General features: G+C 39.1%; 1 protein-coding gene across 2 annotated transcripts; it reads left to right on the top strand.

Moving 5' to 3' along the window:
* The first annotated feature begins 898 nt into the window (after window positions 1–898).
* LOC149261594 (pleiotropic drug resistance protein 1-like) lies at window positions 899–20,880 on the top strand. 2 transcript variants are annotated; one of them, XM_089422400.1, is made up of 24 exons: window positions 902–1,500; window positions 1,603–1,723; window positions 3,318–3,406; window positions 3,496–3,580; window positions 3,783–3,942; window positions 4,021–4,097; window positions 4,349–4,402; window positions 4,497–4,587; window positions 4,691–4,992; window positions 5,277–5,558; window positions 5,651–5,967; window positions 16,011–16,171; window positions 16,303–16,406; window positions 16,508–16,667; window positions 16,769–16,897; window positions 17,331–17,488; window positions 17,595–17,927; window positions 18,040–18,330; window positions 18,502–18,585; window positions 18,764–18,897; window positions 19,046–19,273; window positions 19,577–19,748; window positions 19,834–20,088; window positions 20,232–20,880. In XM_089422400.1, exons 1-24 carry the CDS (start codon window positions 1,154–1,156, stop codon window positions 20,496–20,498), a joined length of 4,401 nt encoding a protein of 1,466 aa, XP_089278526.1. In that variant the 5' UTR covers window positions 902–1,153; the 3' UTR covers window positions 20,499–20,880. The 2 variants fall into 2 exon arrangements, 1 of the variants encoding a protein (XP_089278526.1); XR_016258453.1 differs by lacking the exon at window positions 20,232–20,880 and having other exon boundaries at window positions 899–1,500; window positions 19,046–19,319; window positions 19,834–19,877.
* Window positions 20,881–21,569: the final 689 nt, after the last annotated feature.

Here is a 21,569-nt window from a genome sequence, read left to right as displayed (position 1 = left end):
GTGATTAGAATTTTATATAATGACATCTAATTAAATATTTAATTTCATTCATAACACTGAATATTACCCAAAGTATAATATAATCCCTTATCTAAAAGATATTATTATTACTTTAATATATAATTCACTAAATCTTATTTTATTCTAGATACCTATTTCATTAAAAAAAAATATTTACCATGCTATTGGAATTTGCAGATGATTATTTTACTAATGTTTAATCTCACTTTCCCATTTATTATTATCTTTCCAAATTTTCAGTGCTCTAACACAGCACGCAACTTTAGATGTTAAATTCCTTTTGAGTGGTTGTTTTAATCATTTCTGAACCATGACAGCACCAAAGGCTTTATAGTGCCTTTATACTGTGTTGACATCCTTTCCAGGTCGGATCTGATACCGAATTGCTCACTTTCCAAACATATTCGAATGCATCGAACCTCTACAGCCGAGCAGATTCATCGTGCGATCGTGATTCAGATGTTTTAATTTAAAAATTACATATAAATATATGGAAATTTCGTTAACATGTTTGCCTCTGCAAGTCACTTGTGGCAAAGTTTCACAGAACTAGCTTTCATGAATCACAAATTTATCAAGGCAGATTACGTGAGGAACCACTCTGGCTGGGAAGCCTGATAGTGACCTCACATGCAGAGGTAAACATGTTTTGGAATTGTTATCTTGATTGGAAAAACAATCATTGGTGTATAAGACTTTTTGATGTGAACTTTTTATCATTCACATTGTTTTCCATTTTGATTTTGAATGGAAAAGCTATGATTGATATGCACCATCTGTCATATTATTCTTATTCTTTTACTGATTAGATACCATGTTCCTCACCATCTAATAGATAAGATGGAAGGGCACACTACCAGGTACAAGCTTAGTGGATGTCGTTCTAAAACCCTGGAACATACAATTTGCACAGATTAATTAAGCATGACACAGATTTTGCACAGATTAAGCTAAGCATGACATACATTTTGCACAGATAATGTTAGGCATGAAGCATCTGTTTGCTTGTCTCATTCTGTCCACCTCTAGCTAGATGAGGACGTTCAAATATCTGTCCATGCTAGTGAATTCAATGCTCTTTTCTTAGGTTTCCTTGCAGAAGTTGTTGAAGGGATTGGAGGCTTGCAAGGTCATGGCCGTGCCTGTGCGTTTGGAATCAGGGGGGTTGTGGCGAACTGGGAGCAGTGCATGGAGTGGCGAAGACACTGCATTATCTGGGTCTTTCAGTAGAAGGAGCATCCACGCAGAGGACGATGAAGAGGCCCTCAAATGGGCTGCTCTTGAGAAGCTCCCAACTTATGATCGGCTGAGGAAGTCTGTTCTAAGCGAAGTTGCAGAGACCGGGAGTTTCAAATATCACGATGTGGATGTCACCACGCTTTCCAATGACACTCGCAAGAGGTTCATTGAGAGAGTGCTGCAGGTGGCCGAAGTGGACAACGAGCGGTTCTTGACGAAGCTCAAACAGAGGATTGACAGGTAAAGCAGAATATCTGGCGTCGAGTTTGAGCTTTTTGCAATGATGAAATAATATGAATGTCATGGAATTGTGATGATGGAGGTAATTTTTTGGTTGCACAGAGTTGGGATTGCGATGCCAACTATAGAAGTTCGGTTTGAGCACCTGAACATTGAGGCAGATGCCCGCGTCGGAGGCAGAGCCCTTCCTACTCTTTTGAATTTTACTGTCAACATAATCGAGGTGAGGCACCGGACGATATATTTGTGAATTCATTGTTCTTGTCCTTGCTTTTAAATTAATTTTAGCTTGGAGTAGTAAAGGTAATCCTGCTCGTCAATTCCACCTGGGGAATAGTACCTACTCCATCGCAATTTGTTTCCAAATTGCACTACCACTGAGCTACATGCGTCTTTCACGATAGATGTCTTTTCTCAGACATTCAGCACCAGCACTTGGCTATCCTTTTCTAGAAAAACACCTTAGTACCCAACTCTGATATCATGTTTACAACTGTACACGTTAGAAATGAAAGCCAGGACTATCAAAACCAGGACATGTGTGATATCCAGGCATGGATTCATATTTCCAGTACTCTACTTCATGCCGTACTTTGGCTCAGGCCTTCTGGCTATTGACAATCCACGTCAAACACCTGGCTCTAGTACCATGTTGGACATTTTACGGGCTAGAAATCAAATCCAGAACCTGCCTTCTGCGAACCAATTTCTTTACCACTGATCTATATGCCCCTCTGATATTAGGGTGTGGATTGCTTTTCCAACAAAGTGTTGAATCTGTTATTTATCTTTACTAATATACAAAAAGAAAACCAGCGGTTTCCACCCTTAAGGTTCCTCTGTTCTCTGCCACCTTTAAGAAATAAGTTCTTGCAACCGCGCACCAGTGGTATCCCACCTTGAGTTTCCTTTGTTGTCGGCCAGCTTCAACAAATAAGTTCATGCAAGTCCGTATAATTTGTCTGGAAGAAAAAATCATCTTTTGGTTTAGTTGAATGGAATACTTGCTGGATATATCGCCTTTTGGGTTAGTTGAATGGAATACTTATTAGCTGGATATATCATATATGACTATACTACAGTGTGGTTGTGGTTTAGTGGTTGCGATGGGGAATTGCCTTGTAAAAAGCCTAAAATCAAAGGTTGGCAGGAGTAGAACCCTGTCTGTGTGAGGAAAGCTGTTTGATTTCCAATCCTCTTCTTCAAACCACACTTTGGTTGAAGCCTTTCCGCTATTAAAAGTCACTCCCAACACCTGCCTTTCGTAGAAGCTCTACAGGGTGGAAATCAAACCAAGAACCTCCGCTCAGCAAGCCAGAGTACTCTCCCACTGAGCTACATGCTCCTTTTGATATCAAAGTGTGGTATCGTTTTGATATCAAAGTGTGGTACGGTTTTCTAACAAGTGTTGAATCTATTTCTTTATCTTTTATAGTTAGTACAAAAGGAAAACCAATCCTTTCCACCCTTCCTATTCCTCTGTTTTCTGATACCTTCATGAAATAGGTTCAGTCAAGGCCAAGTAAAAAATTACTTGGGTATCATCTGATTACATTGCTGTTGGACCCTGACTTAGTGGTTGTGATAGAGTGTCACCGTGCAAAGAGTGCAGGCTCAAGCCTAAGCAGGTGTACATAATGCTTTCAAAGAAGATCAGTGAGAGCCAGGACAACAAATTCTATGCCTTCAGAGAAGAGCAGAGAGATCCGGGACTCTCTAATGGCAACCGTTTAAGATTAAACACCCTATTGACATGAGGTAAGATTGAAATTGACAACTTGACATTTGACCGCATAAAATATGGTGTTATTGTGCAGGGATTTCTTAACTACATGAAGATCTTGCCGTCAAAGAGGATGACTCTAACAATCCTCCATGATATCAGTGGCATCATCAAGCCTTCTAGGTAAGTTTTTCATATGCCCTTTGTTCCTAGATAGGTCAGCCGTTTCAGAGACAATCTCCATTCTCATGAAACGTCATTGAACCGTTCAGAATGGCACTTCTTCTTGGTCCACCTGGTGCTGGAAAAACTACATTGCTAACAACTCTGGCTGGGAAGCCTGATCGTGATCTCACAGTAAGTTTAGGATCTATTCTAGTAAAATAATATTGTAAGAAATGCCATCCAAGTTTCAAACATATGGCTTAAGAAATTCGACATTGTTTTTTACTCTCAAATGTGCCCAATTTTTTCGCTGTCTATATTTTAGTACATCAACATTTAACAAGTTTTCATATGTGACTCTACTTCTTAAAATTATATATTTTTCCTTTTACAGGTCACTGGAGCTGTAACCTACAATGGGCACTCATTAAATGAATTTGTGCCTCAAAGAACATCTGCTTATATTAGCCAGCATGACTTGCACCTCGGTGAAATGACAGTAAGGGAAACATTGGATTTCTCAGCGCGTTGTCAAGGTGTTGGGACAAGATACGGTGAGTGCTTAAGTTTTTCCCGAAGTTACAGCATTTTCCCATTGAATATTGAACCCATGTTTATGCACTGCTTTCCAGAGCTGTTGCAAGAACTTTCAAGACGTGAAAAGGAGGCCGGCATCAAACCGGATTCGGATGTTGATCTCTTCATGAAGGTAGGCATTTCTGCTAAAGAGGAGTGGTGCTATTCAATGCCTCAATTAACTCTTGACGATTCTTGTGTCATCGATGGGGTTTTGGTCTGATGGTAAAACTCGATGTTTATTTACCAATATTCAAATCCTGAAAGATATGCTTTGCCCCTAGTGACCTGTCTCGCCCGTTCAAACTAGCTATTTTGCCCAAAAAGTTCTGTGATTTCAAAATTCTCACTTATTGCAGAATCAATTTTTCTTATTGCCTACAGGAAACTTCAATTGAGGGACAACGGACTAGCCTTTTCACGGACTATGTGTTAAAGGTTATTCTTCAAAAGCTTATGGGATGAGAATGTATCAGGTTTTTTAGGCATATAGATTATTGACATAGATTGCCGTGTCCTTGATTTCTTCCAGGTTCTGGGCTTGGACATTTGTGCAGACACAATGGTTGGAAATCAGATGCGTCGTGGAATCTCTGGAGGCCAGAAGAAGAGAGTTACCACTGGTGGGCTAAGCAAGAAGAGTTCCTTGGCACCACTGAAAATTTGCATTTGCATAATATAGTAGTGCCAAAGCAATTGTCTGATCGTTTGATAAGATCTGTGCAGGAGAAATGTTGGTCGGTCGTGCAAAAGCTCTTTTTATGGATGAAATTTCAACCGGATTGGACAGTGCTACGACTTTCCAGATCATCAAGTGTTTTCGCCAAATTATCCATCTCTTGCATGGGACAATGTTGATCTCTCTTCTGCAGCCTGCCCCTGAAACATATGAATTATTTGATGACATCATCTTAATGTCTGAAGGAGAGGTGGTTTATCAAGGACCTCGAGAATCTGTGCTTGATTTCTTCGAGTCCATGGGCTTCAAGTGCCCAGAAAGAAAAGGGGTTGCTGATTTCTTACAGGAAGTAAGTATAATTTCTGATACAATTATGTTTTGTCCTGTGGATTGAGAGTGGTAGTTACAAACTATCATCTATATCTCAAAACAAAACAGAAAGATTTACAGCATTTTCACGGATATGATTTCTGTGGAGCTTGATAGCTTTGTGAGCTACGACTTACCAGGGTTCCTTTCTATCTATTTACAACATTAGTGATTAAATGGATTGATTAAATTTGTGTTGCAAATACCCCTCGTTAGATTTCACTTCTTAATTGCATTTACGCTGGAGCTACTTAAATTTTACAGGTGACCTCGAGAAAGGATCAAGAACAGTATTGGGCAGTTGAAAGCCAACCCTACCGTTACATACCTGTCAAAGAATTTGCGGAGGCTTTTCATTCATTTCATGTTGGCAAGAACCTTTCAGAAGAGTTATCACATCCATATGATAGGAAAAAAAACCATCCCGCTGCTCTTTCATCTTCTAAGTATGGTGTCAGTAAAACGAACATATTCAGAGCCTGCCTTTCCAGAGAATGGCTGCTTATGAAGAGAAACTCTTTTGTATATATATTCAAAACAGCACAGGTAAGTTGGAATACAAATTATGAGAAGGCATGCCATTTTTTTATTCACTTAACGGAGATAAGAAGTATGAATGCTGACAAACAGATATGCAGATTTTAGTTGTAGGGGCAGTCACAATGACCATGTTTTTACGCACGGAAATGCATCACCGAACTGTTAATGATGGAAACCTGTACATGGGAGCTCTTTTCTTTGGACTAGTTCATATAATGTTCAATGGTTTCCCAGAATTATCCATGACAGTTAGCCGTCTTCCAGTTTTCTACAAGCAAAGAGACCTTCTGTTCTATCCATGTTGGGCTTATGCTTTACCAACATGGATAGTGAGAATTCCACTCTCTTTGCTAGAAGCAGGCATTTGGGTTTGTGTTACATACTATGTTATCGGTTTTGCACCAGCAGCTGAGAGGTAATTCTTATAGCTTCTGTGCCTAAATGAATTTATGTATCCTTTTTTCATTGAACATCGATAGAAGCATAAGAAATCTTATTGATTTCATCAACCTTTTGAGTATTCGGTGGACATGACTGGGGAGAATGAGAAGTCTGATTGATATATTTATGATCAGTACACACACAGACGGTCCAGTTTTGTAGATCTATAAGATTATGAAAGAAAATATTATGTGGTTACATGTAGGCTATCTTCAACTCCTGCGTTATGCAAAAGATGCTCAGCAGAGAACTGCAAAAAAGTCAATTTCTAGAAGTGCTTGTCGTCTTTGGGAATATTTCTGATCAATTTTGTCTGAAATTTGGAAACGATTTGTAGATTTGTTGGAATTACAAATTTGAGCGGTGTAAGTGTAGTTTGCATAATCCAAAGTGCTACAAGGATTTACAAGGATTTTTAAGGGTACTGAATTCATTTATGCATCTAAAAATACATTTAAAACAACTAAAAATCACAATCTCACCAAAAATTGTATCCATGAGATTGTGGTGATGGGAAAAACCAAAACATAGAACAATTAGACTCTACTTTTTTAATGCAGCCTATCTGGCTAGTCTACAGCATCTTTGATATGGCTTGGCTATGCCAGACCTTGTTTAACTTTTACCTTGTTTCTGCTCTAACCCACAGGAGTCAATATTCAAGATTCGTTACCAATGCGCAATTGTGCTCCCAACTCACTAACTCACAGGAGTCAATATTGAAGATTCGTGACCAACGCACAATTGTGCTCCCAAATCAAAACCCCGAATGGCACACTCAGTGTTACTACCTTGATCTTGCTAGCGATCACTCGATGCAGCTAATTCTAGAGATTCTCAAGCTTAACCCTTCTTGGTGAATACTTGATGAAGCTAAACAAAATGCGCAACTAGTGATCTAAAATTCCCACTTATGGCCGAGCCTCTCGCTGTCACAATGCTCAGCTCTGTTATATGATCGAGGACGACCCCCAAATTTCTAAACAACTGGGACCTAGCCCTGAAGTCTCTTAGCTCTTGCACGAACCACCGAACCACCCTTGAGGCGACTGTGCTGAGGACTAGGCCCTTTCGTTGCGAGGAGGGTCCCCAAAATTACGATTGCGATCAAAACTTAGCCCTCGTAAGCACTTTGGACCATGGTTGGGCCACTCTCTGGTAACTAAGCGCACCTTGCCAACGTGGGATCCCTATCCAACGACCCTGATTAGGCCGATAAATCAACCACTGATATGGAGTACGGGGGCTCCCCCTCTGACGTCAGCGAAAAGGGAGGTCTGCACTGGAAAACTACCCTCAATTTAATCGATAGTCTGATTTTGTTGTGGGGAGGGCGGAGGGGAGTTTGCCCCTTACGTTGGCAACCAAGAGGGGAGGGCAGGCGAGGAGGCAATCGAGGTTCCCTCTGTTGGAACCTTACACCAATCAAATATCATTCCTCGCGCAGACTTGGATCCACGTTTCTGCTGCAGAATTGGCATATGAATCCCATTGCGGTTGTTAAACTTGTGGGTCTTTCCAATCTCCATGGGCTACGCCACCATCCATATTCTTGCTCACTTACCGACTCTTCGTGGTTCTTGTGCTACTGGTGCCTTTTACACAGTTTTATATAATGCGAGGTTTGACCAATGTCGTCGTCCAAAGGTAAAAATACAATACAAAACTAACCATAAACCAAGAGTGAATTGTGTAATTCGCATTGCACACAATCATATAAATAGCATGACATTTCATAGGTTACGTGATACGGGTTTAATGCGTCGCTTCCTATTCGATACCTCAATATAACACAGGAAGCAAACAGTTAATTGATACAAGCAGCAACTAAAATTTGTATTTCCAGTATTCCCAGTAATTACATAATCTAGCGACAATTTACAGGCCTGAGAGCCTTATCTGTCCATGGTGTGTTTTCTGGGATTCGTGTCAAGGTCTCCACAGTTGGTTTTTTTTTCCAGCTCTGATTGTACACATTTCTTTGATGCTCTAGGAAATATCCTACCAGAACAAAGACAATTTAGACATTTGTCCCAACAACCTAAAATTATCTACAACTCAGCTGCACACTTGTGATCTCTACAAAGGCCTACTTGGCCATAATACCAGCACACCAAAACAAACTAATAACCCACATTCTTTTAATGTCCAGACACAAAGTCTTAATTTTATACAAATTACAATTTAGGGAATTCCTTCTCCTTTGGAGAATTTCGTGACCCTCTTGGGGTTTAGACAAAAATGGGTTGCCTAGGGTTAATGCTCTTGCATCAAACTCCCCAGGTGGAAAATTATATGATCTCCTAGGCATATGTCTTCAAATTTGTTGCAGTCCTCCTAGATCCTAGACTTTGTGCTCCTGTTGCTCAGTGGCGTGCTTGCTCTATTGTTCTACAACTGTCCTTGTCCTTCCAGGATCTCATGTTTTGCTTTGTTGCTGCCTTCCACTTGCTTTAATGCGTTCTCCAACAGTCAACCAAGTTCTGTAGCTGATTGTCTCTTCCTTCTCGCTGTACCATTTCCTAGGTACCTTCAACTTCCACCACTTCTCAATTTCAGTGGTCAGCTCGTTGTCTCGCTGGTCCAAACTGTTGGTGCCACTCATTCTCAACAGTGTCTTCAAAAATTCGATGGCTTCATTTTCCACCTCCTCATATAGTTCCCATTCTTAATTACAAAAATTCGATAACCTTTCACATGGCTTCTCTATGGAAAGTAGATTCCCATCTCTTGCACAATAAATGGATCTATTGCAGCAATTTCTTTGTTCTTTAATTGTTGGTTCTCCTTCATTGCTGCCTTCAACAAAATATGCAGATTTGTTATGTGTAGGATGTTGGTTATTTTCCAGAACAGGTTTCTACTCCATATGCCTGGGCTGACAATGAAACAAAATTTCATCTTCATGAGACAAACTTGTCTCATGCTTCTCCCTTTCTCCTCCTTCTAACAACATTGGTTGTCCTTTTCTCCTCCTTCTAACAACATTGGTTGTCCTTTTCTTGCTATCCCTGCAGTCATTACATCATGTAATTTATCAAAAGTCAGATGGTTTAGTCATCTTGGCCTCTCCATGATGCTCCTTGCCTTCATTCGTGGTGCAAGTTCCTTCAAACCATGGGTTGTCCGAACAGTCCTTCCTAAATTTCAATTCCTTTTCATATTGTAACGGCATCGCAGTGGAATTTTGTCCCCTCTCCTTTATGAGGTTGCCCTCCTGATATGCACTTTCTTTTATAACAAATTTCAATGGCTGTCCTTCATCTTACATTTGGCTACTTTCACAAGTTAACATTGTTCTATTTGTTGCCATGACTATCTTTATTGGTTGCTTGCAGGGTTGAAACATATTTCTACTTGCCTTTGCTTCTGAGAAGCAATTCCTGCACCTTCTTCTTCCTTTTGGACAATCTGTCTATGCTCTTGACCTGCAAACACATGATTTATCAGTTTTAAAAACATGAGGCCATCTAGCCTCTTTTGCTGCCTTCGTCACCAATTCCTCTTGGTGTGTATGGATCTTCTTCCATTTTCCTTTATGAGACAATGTTGCTTCATCTTTTAGTATGAAAATTTTTAAAAATTTAAACTATGTAGCAGGGGTTTGCGAACCCGGGAGTGGGGCTCGCAAACCTGTCTTGGGTTCTTGTCTCCATGAACCGGGTGCTGGAGTGCTGGAATGGGGACGTCTCAAAAGAACCCATATGAACCAGGGTTCTTCTCATAAGAACTTGGTACTCCATAATTGCCGGATGGGTTTGTTCTTTGCAATGGGTGCGGTGAACCTCGATGTTGGGTGCGTGGTGGGTTCGTTTAGTGAAGCAGGGAATAAAAATTTGTTTTTTTATTAAACAAAAACCTGTGTTTTAACATTTAACCAGAACCTATTGCATTTCTCCATTTTTAACTGTTTGCATTTGGCATTTTCGCATAGGGGCAGTGCAACGTTTGGTGAATCAGTAATTGTTCCACGACCGATGACCAAGAGTGTGGTGTTCACTGATACCAGTTATCGTGTTGGAGTTTTGTTGTAAAGCATGTAATCATATATAGTTCAACTTGGAAATAACGCTTATTTTAGGAAAATAGGTAAGATTGGTTTATTGAGCATATTGGACAGTTGATAAGATAATAAGATAAGATAATTGTATTTATGTCCAACTAATGACCACAAAGTAGGTCAAACGGTCTCCTATAAAAAATAAAATGCATGAATATCAAAGGTACAATGCAGGAACATAAAAGATACAATGTATGGAATGCCCTGATGAAGAGGATCAAACCCATCTCTCCTAACATCCGATACTGACTTAAGAGCGCTGAAAAAAATTCCACAAAGTTTGCTGGCCTGATGAAGGGTCAGTGGGAGGTACGGACTGTCCACTAACTCGTTGTCTAGGGGAGTTTGTGCACTACTGAGGTCTGGAGGACCTAGTCCATCTCCTAGGGATGGATCTGAGACGGTTTAGCTGTTGGGGTCTCGTGTGGCGGGGTGAGGTCCCACAGATCCTCACTGGTCTAGAGTTTGGATATGAAATGGTATCAATCGTTCTCTTTGTGCCCCTGTCTGAAGGTAGTACCTTGAAAAATGTCGTGATCCTCTGTGTGGGGTCTGGTCTGATGGGAGGCTGAAGAATATGCGCTCAGAACCTAAGAGCCTCCTGCATATATAGGGCCAAACATCTCTAATCGGGATACCTGAAAAAGTCTGTGAGGGTCTGAGAGTCTCTGAACAAGCAATGGAACCTTCCTCTGATCTCGTAGTAGATAGGGCATCCAAAAATGAAGTGCACCTCGATCTCTACTTCCTGTAAATGACATACTTGACAAATTTTGTTTGGCCTATCAATTTGGTGGTTTGTCTCTACCCGAAGTCTATGAGAACCTACTTTGAACTGGCCTAGAGGAATGCGAAGAGCATGCATCCAGTGGTGAAACGTATATTGGGGTCGAATAATGAGCCTGTCTCTCAACTCCAAGAAGTGCTCAGCGTAGAAGGCCATCTTTGGGTGCAACCCTCCCGGAGGATTGACCCAGGTGACCTGGACGAACTGCCTGTAGATGTCCTCCCTGATGATCTTGTTCAACTCTTGTCTAGTAGGTAGAAGGTGACCAGGAGCATCCAAGGAATATCGGAAAGGAGGGAGATGATCCAACTGAATGCCCATTGACTCTAAGAGATATGAAACTCCTGTAAACCAACATCTAGCCCGGCTCGAGGGAGTAGAACGAGCAATATTCTCAGAAGAGCAATATGCCAAGTAAGGGTAATGGTCCCTACTCTTTATCGAGTCTGCAAATCCTCGAACATGATGCAAGAATGAGACCAAACTGAAGACTATCTCAAGCCGAAAGGGTTGAGCTCCAAAATCTGCAAGGATAATGTGCTAAGGTATTGTCTGTTTGCATCTAATGATGCGGCGGAGAAGAAGAGTCTAGACTCTCTCAACTGAAGTGCAATTCGACTCAAGTAAAGACGGTCCCCAAATCTCTGAGCCATATAAAACAGTGGGACAAATCAAGGTGTCCATGAGGCTCATCTTGGATGAGACGTCCTGGAAGTGATGTCAAGAGCACTGTCTCTCGAGAAGGGGTAAGGATCCATATCCTTTGTTGATCCGAGGTTGAAGAGCTGGTCGCAAACTGAAGCGGGGACCTGGGAATTTCACCCCCAAGTACGTATACGTGTTGGTGATCTCAACCTCCTCCCCTCTAAATAGGAAGTGAAGGTCCGAAGTTTTCTTCACCCCATTGAAGATCATAACCTTGGTTTTACCCAGGTTGACCATCAAGTGTCGAAGATCGCAAAACAAATCTAAGGCATCCAAGTGCCTCTGCAATCCTTCTAGGGATGAGGAGAGGAGGACCACGTCATCAACAAAGAGTAGAATAGATATCATGACCTCGTGAAGAAGTCAACCATCAATGTCCTGGATATGGTCGTGTAGAAAAGCCTCTAACTCATCAATATCGATCCCAAACAGAGTAGAAGACAATGGACAACCCTGATTAACCCCAATAGTGTTTTGGATGAAATCAGACATCCCAGGAACCATGCAAAGACGACCAAGGACAAACTCATATAGGCGCGTAATAGTTGTCAATAGGGTCGCCGAGATGCCAATATCTCTAAGTCTCTGGAGTAAGGCTTCCCTCGGAATAGAGTCAAAAGCTTTCCGAAAATCTACGAAACAACAATAGACTTTCAAAGAGCGATGTCATGCCTCCTCAATCACAGCGCAAAGGGTGAAGATGTGGTCAATGGTCTGATGAGCTGGTCGAAAACCTTCCTATCCCCTAGCTCTGAGTTGTCTCTGCTCAAGGTCACTGGAGAGCTTCCTATGTAGAATAGTAGCATACAACTTCGAGAACGTGTGGCCCACCATGATCATTTTGTAGTTATTAGGATTTGAGTTGGAGCTTGATTTGTGGATCAGATGGATGATGTGGTGTGATATTTTCTCAACAACAATTTCTCAAATTAGAAATTGTTGGATGTCACAAATACTATATATGCTTGGTGTAATTGTGTGCTTGCAGTGAAATAAAAAAATACTTGTGTGTGCGCACATCTCTGTTTTCTTACTTGGTATTAGAGTTGGTAGCTCTGGGTTAACTCCATTCCGAAGAGCCCAGGAAAATGTGAGAGAAAGTTTGTGTTTGATTCATGACTGCAACAACAACATCCTCTACGGAGTAGGTGGGTTCACCAAAGCCATGAGCCGCAAAGTCGGTGCATGAGGTAACTTTATTTTAAATATGGAGCAAATAGTTGTTGAAAAATTCAATGGGTCAAATTTCTTTACGTGGAAGGTGAAAGTCCAAATGAATTTGATGCATAAAAACTTGTGGAGCTTAGTAAAAAGATTAGAACCAACACCTCAAGATCCAAAAAAATTAGTTGAATGGAAGAAAAGGGAAGAAAGAGCTAAGTCTATTATAGGATTATCTTTGTCAGATTCACAACTTCACCTTATAGACTTAGGAAAGTCCTCTTCACAAATATGGGAACACTTAAGCAAGATATTTGGGGAAAAGGCCATGAATGCAAAATTCTCTTTGAAATTATAGTTATTCAAACTCAAAATGCATAATGGGGTATCATTGTCTACACACATAAATGATCTAAAATCACTCATAAGGCAGCTGGAGGAAATTGAGGTAAAAGTAGAAGAAGAAGATGCTAAGGCTATTTTGTTAAATAGCTTACCATCAAATTATGATAATGCTATTTTCACCTTAAGTCAGTTTTCCTCTCGATCATTAGATGAAATGATTGCAACACTCTTAGCATAAGAGAAGAGGATGAAATTAGGTAACACAAAGGACAACTCACATGATGAGATGGCACTATTCTCAAAGGGCAGAGTCAATAAAAACAGGAACTCAGTGGAATGTTTTTACTGCCGAAGACATGGACACACAACGTTCAATTGCAAAAGTCGTGCTAGAGATCTTTTAAATGGAAAATTAAAGGAATCGGCCAACATAGCTACTATTGAAGACTTGCATGAGGCCAACCTTCAGGACTTCTCAGATTGTGACAGCGATAATGAATTTAATACAGAGCCTCTCATGCTTTTCTAAACAACTATCAGTTATAATATTTATTAATGTGTGTATGTGAAGAAAGGTCAGTTGCATAATTGACTATTGGATAAGCTCTGTATTTAGATAGGTTACCTATATAACTGGAAGTGTGTATTTTGGTGCATACTACTAGGATGGAAACTTGTCCATAGAGATATTCAATATCTCAGCTATTCTTCGGGGTAGTTAAGAAATGTCAATTCTACAAAGTTTCTCAACAATGGTCAGAGGCGGGAATGCTTCAAATGAAGATCAAGTGGTAGCTCGTGTGGTGGTGAAAAAGAGCAGTGTCTGCAAGATCTCAAAATGAACATAATTGCTTATGAAGACCATATTAGACTTGATATGATTTATATGTAATTTATGACTTATGTAATAATGTAAGCGTTAAGGGGGGAACTTGGAAATAACGCTTATTTTAAGAAAATAGGTAAGATTAGTTTGTTGAGCAGATTGGACAGTTGAGATATTTTCTCAACAACAATCTCTCAAATTAGAAATTGTTGGATCTCACAAATACTATATATGCTTGGTGTAATTGTGTGATTGCAGTGAAATAAAAAAATACTTGTGTGCGCACGTCTCCGTTTTCTTACTGTTCCTTTGTCGAAAGTACACTAATTTGATGGAGAGAATTATGCCATCTGGAAATTCCATCGTCATAGTTGAAGGAACTAAAGTTAAATTGCAAGATGGTGATGAACTTGTTGACTAGAAATACAAAGGTAGAAATGCATTGGTGATTGTCTGCGTGTCTGGTGTTGACTCTGACAATTTGGATTTATTAATAATAATATAATGTTTTATGGTTGTTCAACAAATTATCCCAACCCCCTTTCCCTATAAATAACAACCTATTTGACTGGAATGTATCATCGTATCATTTATTAATTTTAACAATACTTTTTATTTCCTCTCATTCCAAATGTATTATTTAACATAAGGTGATATGTAATTTGTGCTATATTGGTATCAGAGCGGTAAGCTCTATCTACTATTATAGTCTCTAGATAACAATGTAGAGCTTGAAGTTGCACTCTATAGCTTGGTGATAAAGTTTGCATGAGGGCTATATAGTTTATCATGATTTACATTAATATGTAAATTGCAATTTCCACTTGATATTAAATTTGAAATTTCAAAGTGAATGATCATGTTAAAGTCTTTAAATGATTTATTTTTCTTATCGTAAGTTGGAAGATTTCAAAATTCATATATATTATAATTTATATAATATATAACATATGAGTTATAATATACCCCGACGAACCCACGTAACTTGTTTCAAAAAGTGACTCACCCATTCCCACACCCGTCCACGTCCCCATCCCCGAACCCACGTTTCTTGGCAACATAAATTTTAAATTTTTTCCTCCTCCAATGCTTTGAGAAAGAATTCCTTCATGCCCCTTTATCACTGTGACAACTACAAATGACTTTCTACCTTCATCATGCTTGTAACCCACCTCCATATACAACTTGTCAAATTTAAAAGGACAAGGCTCTCTAGCCTCATTTGAGATCTCTGATCTCAGATCTCCACACTGATTTGAACTTTCCTCAGGGTCCATGAGACTTTCTATTAGTCTCCTCTCATCATCTTCACCAAGGAATGCTCCTTGTTCTGGTTCACAATAGTGAACTTTCTCCTCTTCACACTCAATTGCTTTGAGATCTCTACAAAGGCCCACTTGGCCATAATACCAGCTCACCAAAACAAACTAACAAACTAGATTCTTTTAAGGTCTAGACACAAAATCCCAGTTTTATACAAATTACAATTTAGGGAATTTTTTCCCCATAGTACCAGCTCACCAAAACACACTAACAAACCAGATTCTTTTAAGGTCTAGACACAAAATCCCAGTTTTATACAAATTACAATTTAGGGAATTTCTTCCCCTTTGGAGAATTTCATGACCCCCTTAGAGTCTAGACAAAAATGAATTGCCTAGGGTTGATGCTACTGCATCATTTTTTTTAGTATAGCTGCATTTTGTACCATACAAATTGTTTCATTCTTTGAAGTTGCTGTCCACTGTTGGCAAGCTGCTGAACATGAATAGAAATTTGAAATCTATTTTACAGTCTATTATCTTTTCCTCAATCTCCCAATTGAAGAAAAATATGGGACTGCAGGAGAGATGAATACAACCAAATGAAAAGATATAATTATGGACATTGAATCTTCTTAAGGAACCTGAAATTAAAACAGCATTTCAAATCACTTTAATGTGAAATAATACCTATATATTTTCTTGGTTTCTCGTTTATTGATGAATGAGTGGAAACGAAATGAAGCATCCTCCTCGGCCAAATTAGCCCTCTGAAAAAAGAAAATTAAAGCAGGCATGTCAAGATTCTTTCAATTGTCAGAACACTAAAATATGCAATAAGTAACTCAGGAGATTGCGTTGATTGTGGCAGGTTCTTTAAGCAATTCTTCCTCCTCTTTGTGATGCATCAGATGTCGTTGGCACTTTTTAAATTCATAGCCTCATTGGGGCGGAACATGATTGTCTCACAAACTTTTGGATCATTTGCATTGCTCATTGTGTTTGTTCTTGGAGGATTTGTGGTATCAAGAGGTATTTGACAGTATGGTATATGCAAAAATAATTATTCACTCCAAAGAAAAAATCTTAGAAATTTTGAGCTTTTTGACTAGAAGAACTCGGTCTACAAGAAATGCTTGACTTTATTCATGTTTCTGGAACAGAGAGCATACCTAGCTGGTGGATTTGGGCATACTGGTGCTCACCGATGTCCTATGGCCAGAACGCCATAGCAGTGAATGAATTTCTGGCTTCCAGATGGGACAAAGTAGGAGTTATCATGTCCTGATTGAGCGTTCTGTCATCATCATATTCTAGGAAAGAAATATTGAATATTATCTTTCATCTAAATAATTAATCTTTGTGCAGCCTGTCAGTAACAGCTCCAATAAAACAGTTGGACGTGCTGTACTAGAATCTCGTGGATTATTTGCCGAAGCTAAATTTTATTGGATTGGCGTTGGAGCATTGATCGGGTTCTGTGTACTTTTCAACATTCTGTACACTGTTGCTTTAGCGTGCCTCAACCGTAAGTCTGGCATTCCATTATAAGGTTTAGTTTGCGCTACTGTTTCTCTCACCTCAAATTATCCTAAGAGTGAGATCTAATAAAACCTCCTCCAATTACAGCTTTAGGGCAATCACAGGCTGTTATATCTGAAGAGGTTATTGAAGAGAAGCAAGCAAACAGAACTGGAGAAAGCAGCCAATCAAAGAAACATCGTTCTGTTCAACTGACATCACAAAGAAACTCCAGTGGTAAGTTGAGCTCTCCAGAAATACTTTAGTAGTTGTGAATATTTAATCTACTGCTCACAGATTAAAGTACAATGTAAATGGAGACAGTGCTAATTGTAACTGATTAAAATCTTCGATAGAGAATTAAATGAGAAACTTGAATGAACTAAATCTAAAACTTCTCTGTTAACAGCTTGTCTCAGACAATTGTTAGAGATGTTAGAAAGCCTCTTTGCTGTTCTTGATTGAGACTCGAAAGCACTGTTTTTGCTTGCTTGAAAGAAAGGATGAAACAATTGCACTACAAATTTTGCAACCTATAAAATTCTGTAACCTGGTCACATCCAAAGCTTTGAAAGTATAAGAAAAAATATGCACTATTCATTCATAGATTTAATAACTTTGTCGGTCATTCATAGATTTAATAACTTTGTCAGTCATGTTTACTTGTCAGAGAGGAAAGATAGTCTAACCTCTGAAGACAATTCTACACATGATGGAGAAGCCAGTGTCACTCAAGTCTCGGCACAACACAAGAAAGGAATGATCCTTCCTTTCCAGCCATTATCGATGGCTTTTGAGAACATAAACTATTATGTTGACATGCCACCGGTATGTGTATCTACAAACCATTCAATTGAATTTGTAATCTGCCAGTAGTTTGACATACCCAGGTTCTCTTCAATGGGGCTACAAAAGATGTTTAGTTTTGTTACAGGAGATGAAAAGAGAAGGCTTGGCTCAAGACAGGTTGCAACTCCTTTCCAATGTAAGTGGATCCTTTAGACCAGGGGTACTTACAGCCTTGATGGGAGTTAGCGGTGCTGGAAAAACTACACTAATGGATGTCTTGGCTGGAAGAAAAACAGGGGGCTATATAGAAGGGAATATAAACATCTCTGGATTCCCCAAGAAGCAAGAAACATTTGCTCGCATTTCAGGATACTGTGAACAAAATGACATCCACTCTCCAAATGTCACAGTCTTTGAATCACTCACGTATTCTGCATGGCTCCGTCTTCCTTGCGAGGTTGATGAGAAAACTAGAATGGTTGGTCTAGATTTCCCCTTTGCATGCAGAACTCGAGTGAAATATTTCCTTGTTAATGAGATCATGCAAACAGCTTGTGCTCACAGATTTTTGTTGTTACAATAAACTGCAGATTTTTGTTGCAGAAGTCATGGAGCTTGTGGAGCTCACTCCTTTGAGAGATGCTCTTGTAGGGCTGCCTGGAGTGACAGGTCTTTCTACAGAGCAAAGGAAGAGACTTACCATAGCAGTAGAACTAGTTGCCAATCCTTCTATAATCTTCATGGATGAGCCAACTTCCGGACTAGATGCCCGTGCTGCAGCAATAGTTATGCGTACTGTTCGCAACACAGTCAATACAGGTCGAACAGTTGTTTGTACCATCCACCAACCCAGCATTGATATCTTTGAAGCTTTTGATGAGGTCAATTCAAAAACTTTCATGATCAATCTATGCAATGTGAAACAAACGGCATTTTATGTTTCTTTGCTTGGCTTAACAAAAGGAAAGGGGTGCAAAGGGCTAGAATAAAGCAGGGTTCCACAGAACCAATAATTGCTAAATCTTCAGTTTTATTGGTTTCTTGAACTGCAGCTCTTGCTCCTGAAAAGGGGTGGCCAAATCATCTACGCAGGTCCTTTGGGTCGTCATTCTCATAAACTCATTGAGTATTTTGAGGTAAGGGTGATTTTTTTATTGTATTTTATAATTTTTCTCATAAACTCATCGAGTATTTTGAGGTAAGGGTGATTTTTTTTATTGTATTTTATAAGCTATTTAGTAAATGATTGTGCTTACCATTATCAATCCGTGGTAGAAAATAGTGATCTTGTCTGATTCTTGTTTGGTTGGTTAGGCCGTTCCAGAAGTACCGCAGATTATAGAAGGATACAATCCAGCGACATGGGCACTAGAAGTGAGTTCCATAGCTGTTGAGGAAAGGCTTGGTGTGGACTTCGTTGAAATCTACAGAAAATCAGCACTTTATGAGTATGTCTAGACGTAATTGTAGGAACTTGTTTGAGAAAGAGCTTTTTCATATATCTGATTTTGCTATTTTTTTGTCACTTATCGCCCCGAAGAATCGACTGCAATTTTTTAAAAGCCTTTTTTGACTGATGTGTTGTTCTGCTTTCAGATGGAATCAAGCTCTTATTAAAGAGCTAAGCACCCCTGCTCCCGGCTTGCAGGATTTGAATTTTCCAACACAGTATGCACAGTCCTTCAAAGTTCAGTGCCTGGCATGCCTTTGGAAGCAACATTGGTCATATTGGAGGAATCCACACTATAATGTTGTGCGGTTTTTCTTCACTACAGTGGTTGCCCTACTGTTTGGAACCATCTTTTGGGACCTTGGAACAAAGAGGTTGGACACTCTCTTGACAGGCATAATAGACTTATTTGCAAAACTGGTCCGGCCTCAATTTGACATTTTGTTTTCTCTATCATTGATTAGTTTATTGTCTATTACATATTTGAGTCAACAGAGTCACTTAGCATATTGAGAAATCAGTCTGACGTATGTCTTCCAAGTGAACTTGTAGTCTTTATTTGTTCCCTTGAAAACTATTTTGTTGTTCTCTGTAAGCAGAGTAAATTGTGTTTCTCTTAACATCTTTTGCTTCAACTGCTCAATGTTGTCTAAGTATTCTTCAGTGTCCTTTTACAGAGGAAAACAACAAGATCTAATGAATATTATGGGATCGATGTACTGTGCTGTACTTTTTCTGGGTGTTAGCAATTCATCGAGTGTCCAGCCAGTTGTCGAGGTTGAACGAACTGTCTTTTACAGAGAAAAAGCTGCTGGAATGTATTCAGCACTTCCTTATGCCCTTGGACAGGTAATCTAAATGTGAACAGCTAGTCAATTATAGTTTTGTTATGAAGATCAATTTCATCGAATGACCATCCTTGTTATCTGTACAGGTGGCAATTGAGGTGCCCTATGTTTTGATACAGTCCGTAGTCTATGCCATCTTGGTCTATTCTATGATTTCTTTCGAGTGGACAGCTCCCAAGTTCTTATGGTTCCTCTTCGTTATGTTCTTCACTTTTCTATACTATACATATTATGGAATGATGACAGTAGCCTTGACTCCAAGTTACCATATTGCTGCAATCGTTTCATCAGCTTTTTATTCTGCATGGAATCTCTTCTGTGGTTTCATTATTCCTCGACCTGTAAGGCCATATTTTCAACTCTTGATCCCTTCATCAATTTTTTCTTCCGGCAATGATTTGAATTGCAATGTTGACTGCAGTTGGCAATCCCCCTATTGAGTGATCCTAACAAGGTAAATTCTCTGGTTGAGTTTTGAAAACAGAAAATGCCTGTATGGTGGAGATGGTACTACTGGGCAACTCCTGTTTCTTGGACACTCTATGGTCTGATTGCTTCACAGTTGGGTGATGTAGAAACCGAGATGGAGACAGCAGATGGGAAAGTGAAGGTGGGCACATTCATAAAATCTTATTTCGGGATGAGACACGACTTTTTAGGAATTGTAGCACCGGTGATGGTGTGTATCCCCGTTGTCTTTGCTTTGTTCTTTGCTCTGGCCATCAAACACTTCAACTTTCAGAAAAGATAGACATCCCCTGACATGCTCATCAGATATATTTTATATTATTTTCCTTGATGGGTCTGCTTAATAATCCTTGGCTGAAGAGTATACAGGCAACCGTTAAGCTTCAGTTGCAGTGAGATGAATGTGTGTCATTGAAAACTTCTATTTTTTATAACTATGCTGTTGTAAATTTAGGTTTTGAATTGTTATTAGGATACTATCTTATAGCCTGGTTTTTCCTATATACGACAGCAACATGCTTCAGGATATGTTGTTTTGTCTGAGATGAGTGAAATGACTCCACTAATCACTCTGCAATACAACACTGGTTATACACTACTTTTGTAAACAACAATGGTTATACACTACTGGTTATGAAAGGCATGCAAATCTATAACCATCCTCATTTTATAGAGCTATATTCTATCACCCATTTATATTATAGAATCTTTGACCTGAGAGCATACCAACACTGGTTATACACTACTCTCGTAAACAACAATGGTTATACACTACTTTCGTAAACAACGATGGTTATACACTACTGGTTATGAAAGGCATGCAAATCTATAACCATCCTCATTTTATAGAGCTATATTCTATCACCCATTTATATTATAGAATTTTTGAACGGAGAGCATACCAGGAATATTTGAACTGACTTATTCTATCCAAAATTAAATTATTAAAATCAAATTCCAATATCATACATCTTAGTTTAATATTTGGTTTAATGCTATGAAGCATTATCTAAAACCTTGAAATTCAAGTCATGTTATGCAGTCTCATGTAAAACCATAAAATTCAAGTCCCCATATTTAAGGAGAGAGAGTATTATAAGTCATTATTTTCCAATTTCAAATAGATAGAAGTTACTCTAGATTTTGTTCATTGATAAGATTACAATTTGTTCTTATCAATTTGTTAAATCTTTCGGCATGATTTTATTGTTTCATTTGAATTACATATATATAAAGGTTTCAAGCCAAATTCAAGTCTTGGGATAGTTTCCAAAACCCTGCCATTTAAACGAAATAAAATATCTTAGGTTGTGTAGTACTTGAAATTTGTAACTTGACATTTAAACAAAATAAA

The sequence above is a fragment of the Pinus tabuliformis genome, chromosome 6, assembly GCF_031772625.1.
Source record: "Pinus tabuliformis cultivar Carrire ecotype Pingquan chromosome 6, CPIR1, whole genome shotgun sequence".
Classification (NCBI taxonomy): domain Eukaryota; kingdom Viridiplantae; phylum Streptophyta; class Pinopsida; order Pinales; family Pinaceae; genus Pinus; species Pinus tabuliformis.
The sequence above is the reverse complement of the archived record's forward strand: the minus strand, read 5'-3'. Positions and strand labels throughout refer to the sequence as shown.